At 54.9% G+C, this 6,598-nt stretch overlaps 1 protein-coding gene across 1 annotated transcript in view; it reads left to right on the top strand.

Annotated features, from left to right (window-relative positions):
• The first annotated feature begins 1,365 nt into the window (after positions 1–1,365).
• Positions 1,366–6,598, top strand: part of ITPK1 (inositol-tetrakisphosphate 1-kinase) — an 85,597-nt gene continuing 80,364 nt past the window's right edge. The window contains exon 1 of the mRNA XM_023538366.1: positions 1,366–1,470. Within this exon, the coding sequence (XP_023394134.1) occupies positions 1,381–1,470 (90 nt within the window). The 5' untranslated portion in view covers positions 1,366–1,380. The remainder of the gene's footprint in view (positions 1,471–6,598) is intronic.

Here is a 6,598-nt window from a genome sequence, read left to right as displayed (position 1 = left end):
GCTGTGGAAGTGGCCAGCTGTGTCTGTGACAGTGGCAAGGACTGGCGAGTCACTCAGCTTTCAGATGGAAGGCCATCTCCATCTGCTGTTTCCTACTTCCCATGCTCGGGAACTGTGAGGCTCACCGGTTTCCCCAGCTCACTGGATTGGGCCGGCCACAGGAGCTAGCACAGCAGTTTCCAAACTGGGCTCAGTGAGGAACCCAGAGAGTCTTTAGGGGGGCCACCTTTTTTCAGTCGGGCGGTGGCCGTTGCTCAACCATAGCAGCATCTTTTATCTGGTTTTGATTTGGGGGAGGTCTCCACGTTTGATTTCCTTTCAGGCGAGGCGTTAGAGGTCAGAGAAGGTCAAAACCGCTGGCGTGGGGAGGCGGGGCTGCTCGCCCCCCAGGCCTGTGTCATGGAGGTGGCGCGTGTGTGCACAGTGCTGTGGAGCTGTAGGTGAGCAGGGCGGCCAGGGCTGCGAGGCCCTGGATACTGGGGGTCTGGCCGGCATTGATGTGATCGATTCATTGACGGTTCATCGGGCAGTCATTCGTCTGTGTGCTGGGCCAGTCGGGTCCTGTGCGAAGAGTAGAAGTCCCCGTCCTGGAGGAGCTTCTGGTCAGTGGGAAGACAGTATCTGGCTTTGGTGGACTTCGAATCTCTTTCAGCACTTTCCAGATTCTGTTGTCCAGAAGTGTAGCACGTAAATCTGCACAGGTGCGTCTGCTGGTCTCCTTTCTGCTGACCGCTCAGCGTCGCCCACTTCCTCTCCAGACTTCGAGGCCACGCCACCTACTGGACGCTGCCGGTCATGGCGGGATCTGCAGCAGGGTTGTGGTGGCCTCTAACCCATCTCCATCTGACCCCATCTTTCAGGAATGAAGCTTGCCGAAAGGCTTTTTGTCCAGGACTTTGATTTGCCACCTCTCTGAGTGGGTGAAGGGATTAAAGGGGGACATGTTCGTCATGGGAGGAGAGGGGCACAGGAGCCAGGTAGGATCGTGAGGAGTGGCGGGGGCGCTTTCAAGGGTCAGCTGCAGGAGATCCCTGCTTGCGACCCCTGACTCTGCCTTCGTTCCTTTCTCTCCTGCAGTGGACAGGGCTGGAGTTGCTCCTTGGGGCTCTCGGAGAACCACCTGGGATGCATGATGCTCAAGAGAGAAGGGCCTCTGTGTACAGGACAGGGACACCTAATAGTTAACAGCAGCGGTCCCCAACCTTTTTGGCACCAGGGACCAGTGCTCCTAAGGGAATCTAATGCCTGATGATCCGAGGTGGAGCTGCGGCGGTGATGCCAGTGCTGGGGAGCGGCTGCAGATACAGAGGATGCTTCCCCTGCCGCTCACCTTCTGCTGTGCAGCCCTGTTCCTAACAGGCCACGGACCGGTACCAGTCCATGGCCCGGGGGCTGGGGGCCCCTGGTTTACAGGACAAGCGGGATTTGGAAGTACCTGTCTCCCACCTTCACTGCATGGAGGCGGGTGAGGTAAGAGGGGCCGTATCCTGCCAGCTAGAGGCTCTTGGAAGACAAGACTTTTACAAATGGCAGCTCAGTTATAATTTTACAGACTGTGGGCTTTCTTAGCCATCAGCGTAACCTAGCCCTCCTTTTGTAAACTCCTGAGGAGTAGTTTGCGTGTCTATTTAAGGCAGTGATAAGATCTCCTCCTGCCCCCTGCCCTTGGTTTGCCTCAGGCAGGCTGTTCCTCACTTCTCTTTAGCAGGGGGTTCACTTCCCAGCAGGAGAGTTTGTCTGCCCTCCGCCACCAGCAGACCTGGCATGTTTGGGACTGGCGGTGTTCTGTAGCTTGGTTTTACCACCTCCCCTTCCAGACCTGCTGCTCCTGATCTCCTGGAGCACAGTGAAGGTGCTGCCCCCATCTCATCCGAGCAGCCAGTCCAGATGCCTCTGTCCTCACATCTCATTACTTTTCCGGTCCTGTTGATTCTCCCTTTTGTCTTCCCTGCCTCTTGGCCCGCCCCAACCGTGTGGAGTGATCTTTCATCACCAACATCTGAGTCACTCCCCTGCTTTAACTTTTCATTGCTTTCGTTGTCTTTCGGTGAAAGTCTTAGCTCTTCACAGTGGTCTGCCACACGCTTCCCTGTTCTGCCCTGCCAACCCGGCCACCTTGCCTCTGTCACTCCCCAAGTCAACACCAGCAAACCCTTAACTGCCCCATCTGCATGGCGCTGCACACGCCCTTCATGACCCACCTTGGCGTACCTGCTTTCATCCTTCAGATACCGGTCAGGTGTTGCTTCCTAGCAGAAGTATTCCCCGACCTCCCTGTGCCCCCTCCCCTCCGAAGAACCCCTCCCTCCTTGGTGCCGCGTCTAGGCTGTGCCCAGGCTCCTGGCTCTCCCCCAGGATTCTCAGCTGTCTCTGGTCGATGGCATTCTCCCTCACCAAGGTCCTCGAAGGCCTGCATCCCAGTCCCCAGCAGAGACCCCCCAGCACATGGGAGACTCCTTATAAATGATTCCTGTTTGTTGACTTTACCCCTAAGGTCAGGCTGTAAGCCACACAGGTGGGTTTTTAGGACTTTTAAGGGGCTCATGGGCTCCATTATTCTTCAGTATCTGGGAAGTTGTCTTCTCAGCATATTTTCACTCTTCATCTTCCACACAGTCCCATCTGGCTCTGAGTGGCATTGGTGGCCGACCCAGGCCTGTCATGAAAACACGGTTCTTTTTGCCGGAGACTCGGATCCCAAGCCTTCCTTGCGGTTACAGGCACTCACGTTCTGTAGTTCTGATCAGTAAGATGTAAGGGGAGAGAGTATCTCCTTTTATGAAAGGACAGCTGCCTGCCTCTTGGCCTCTTTTCCTGCCTTCCAAATACCCTCTGGGGACAAAGTCTCTGAAGCTGTGGTGGCTATTTTGTGACCATGGTCACAGTCGGGACAAAAATCTACGCTAGTAAGCATAGCAGAATAAAAACTTGAAAAGAGGCTGGGTTCTTGCTGAAACACCCTAAGACCCCTGTCTCTCCAAACTTTCTGTCCTTATGATTTAAGTCATTTTTAATCAGCATTTCCCACAATCAAATATACCTTCACCGACTATTCTGAGCTTGGCTGAACTGTTTTGTTATTAAAGATCACGTTGCACCTTTGGGACATGAACAGGTCATCACTGAAACAAAACTTCGAAGGCTGAAAGTGTGTGCCAGAGAGGACACCAATGCTTTGAGAATTGTTACTGTGGTATTTCAAGTTTAGATGCCCAAGTGGATAGCTTTGGGGATCATGTTCATTTGGATGTATGTCATATTAAAATAACAAATTGTACCTTGTGTACGACAAGACCTTAAGGTTCTTTAGGTTGCCAGCCACAGATTTTCGATATGAAAGAAAAAACTTAAGGAAATATGAATACATAGAATTTATGAGCATGTATTTCTCAGAAAGTCCACAGGTAGGTATGACAGGCGGCACACCGTCAAGGACTCAAATTTATGTCATCGGAACTGTTTTCGTTGGTGGTGGTTTCCCCACGGTCCCTCCCTCCCTGGCCCTTTCCTGTGGATCCCAAAGACTCAGAGCACTTGGGAGCCTCAGCACCAAATCGGGTCCAGCAGCTTTACTATTTATTTCCTGTGTGCTGCTCTTACCTCCTTTATGACAGGGACACGGTTCATGGTTTTCTTTTATCCAGCGCACACGAGGGGACACGTGAGAGAGGAAGTTTTAGCTGGACAGACCCAGCGCAGATCCCAGGGTCCTGGCTTGCGCTAGCTCTCTGAGATCTGGTTTCCGCTTCAGAGAACAGAGAATGGAACTAGCCCGTGGCCTGCTTAATGGCGTGGCTTTTCTGTAAGCAAGTTCGTACGCGGCTGAGACCCTGAGCACCGCCCACAGAAAGGTCTAAGTTGAGCCTGTGGTCCGCCTGGGAGGTCAGGTCAAGGTGCTCTCAGAGTGAAGATAGAGCGTGGCATGGTTCAGACCACATACGGACATTTGCAGAAGACCAGCATGGTGGGGGGTGGGGTAGGGGCAGAGAGGGCTGTGTGTGTGTGCAGGCCGAGGGCTGGAGGCCAGTTTCCAGGGCCAGGAGTGGACCTGTCCAACCAGAGTAGTGAGCTGCTTTGGGAGGCAGCGAACAGTGAGTGTGGAAAGCAGGCTCGAGGCAGTGCACATCCTCGTTCAGGAGCAGTGGGGAGCCATCGCAGGTTTTCGAGGGGGTGAGGAGGGCAGTTTCGGGAAGGGTACTGTGGCAGTTGTGGCTCAAGGGGGGATCGGGTTTTCTCCAGGCTAGAGATTGGACTCAGCCCTAAAAAGTCTGAATTAGAGAGTTTAAAGCAGTAAAAATATAGTTTAATTTTCATCACGGGTCCTTATTAATCAGTTCTTTGATTTGCATGCAAACCAGGGTCTCTAATCGGCTTCTAAGTGCTGTAATATCTTTTAAGTGGGCGCACCAGCCCCTTCGCTGTAGCCTTTCCCCCCACTGAGGCACCTTCGTTATGGAGAAGGCATCGCATACTTCAGGCCTGGCGGTCTGCCCCAGTGCTCTTTGGGGATCATTAGAGATGTCGAATTAAAAGGCGGCCCTGACCCCGCTGCCCTCTGTAGTTTCCTGGCTGGCCAAGTGGCCCAGCCTGGAGTTGTGCAGGCGGCTGATTGTAGGCAGGCAGGGACAGGGAGCCTGAGTGTTTGCCCAGAGAGGTAACTGGCCTCTCTGCTGATTTCTCAGAGGTCAGGTGTGATTTGATCTTGAAATGCTAGGCATGTATGGCATGTACGGGCGAGGACAGCAGTGCCTGGCCCATTGTCATCAGGCTACCATTTCGGGCTGAAAGGCCATGGGGCACGGGCTGTGAAGTCAAGATTCTGGTTCTGGATTTTTAGGGTACATCTTGCACGGTTGCGGGCCTTAAATGCCCCTCTCCTCTACCTCTTTGGCTCCAGAACAGGACTGGTCCTGGCACCTGCCCCTGCCAAGGTCCCTGGTCAGAGTGTCATTGAATTTTCTTGCTTTTTCCTTCTGAACCAGCTGGGGTGCTTTAAGGCGGCCCCTCCAACTGGGCCTGTATGTAGAGACCATATTCCCCTCCCCACCTGGCAGGGCTGGTGTCCCTGGCCACTGCCCCTCCTTCCCCCACGATCTGAGACCCCCATGGAATCGGGGGATGGTCAGCATTGATTAGATATTGCTCATGAATCAATACCAGGCCTTGTGTGGACAGCTCTCAGTCCTGTATCTGGAGGGCCCTGGGGGATCCCCGACCTCCAGCCTCATGCAGCGTTTCTCACCCAGGCCTCAGCTCAGCAGGTGTGGGAAGGGGGTTAATTAGCACTGGCCTGGGCTTGGGGCTGAATTTTGTCCTGGACTTCTCAGTGATTACCAACAAGGCCTTCGTCATGTTCCCCTTCCTTGTGACAGGGCCTCAACTGTCCCCTCTGAGGAGCAGATCGCAGACTGGTGGTTTGGACAGTATCTGGCCTGCAAGTGTCTCCCTTGGCCCACAGAGAACTTAGTTTTCCTTTGAATTCATTGCTGATGTGTAAACCAGTTGCCCACGCTCCCTGCCAGCCCCTGTTGCCCTGAGCCCCCCACCTTGTTCACACTCCCTCTGCGCTTCTCCATTTGCTCCTTGCCACCCACCAGAATTCCCCTGCAGCCGCCAGCTCTGGCCTCCGTGGGTGATGGGCCCAAGAGGAGAGAGGCCAGAGGTTGGTCATTCAGAAGCCGGATTCCAGAATGATGGGAGTTGAGAGTTTGGGGAAGGGGAGAAGGCATTTTTCAAAACGCCCACGTGCTCAGAACTCAGGATGGGGGATGGTGCCCGAATAGTGGACTTCGATGCTGTAAATGTTTCAGGGACAAAGTTGAAACCAGGGCTGCAGAAAGGTGTGGGTGGGCTGTCAGGTGGATGGGGACTATGGTGTGGGAAGGGCTGGGGCAGCTCCCTGCGGGTCCCTGGGCAGGATGGCAGGCCTGCCGCTGACTGGCCAGGAAGAGACTTCTTTGAGCATAACTTCCAGAACCCTGATGTGCTCCCTAACAGGTGCTCCCTAACAGGTAGCTGATCGCAGGACCTCCAGCCTTGGTAATCCAGTCTGGCCGTAATCAGGCCACAGATAAGAACCCGCCCCCTCCCGGCCGGGCCCAGGTCGGCCTTGGCCTGGGTGCAGGTTCCTGGCCCGAGTACTTTGTTCTTCCAGGCGGGCAGGGCTGGGCAGGGTGGGGCTGCTCTGCCAGTGTGGACCCAGCAGGCATTTCCCTGCTCGACAGGGTCGCGTGGAATTTCCTGTTGGTAGTAGCCCGAAGGAGAGGACGGTTCGTGGGCCGGCGCACGCCTGTGTTCAGTGTGCACTGCAGTGACCCCAGAGGGCGCGCGGGCTTTTGCAGTTGCCGTCCCTTCTTCTCTCCTGCTTTCCCGCTGGTATCCTGCCTTCAGAAATCCACCTGGCTCGCCGTTTCACCTGCCTCCCCTAGGGAAACCCTTACCCGCGCCCCTTTCCTCTGCTCCCACACGGGGTTCGGGGCATGGTGGGTGGCGGATTTGTATCCTTGGCTGTGGGATCTTGGCTAAGTCATTTTACCTCTCTGAGCCCCAGCTTTACGCCTGTCTGTGCCGTGAACCGTCCTGTGGCCCAGATGGCCAA

The sequence above is a fragment of the Pteropus vampyrus genome, unplaced genomic scaffold (genome assembly GCF_000151845.1).
Source record: "Pteropus vampyrus isolate Shadow unplaced genomic scaffold, Pvam_2.0 Scaffold219, whole genome shotgun sequence".
In the NCBI taxonomy this organism is placed as follows: Eukaryota; Metazoa; Chordata; class Mammalia; order Chiroptera; family Pteropodidae; genus Pteropus; species Pteropus vampyrus.
This window is presented reverse-complemented; position numbering and strand designations above follow the sequence as displayed.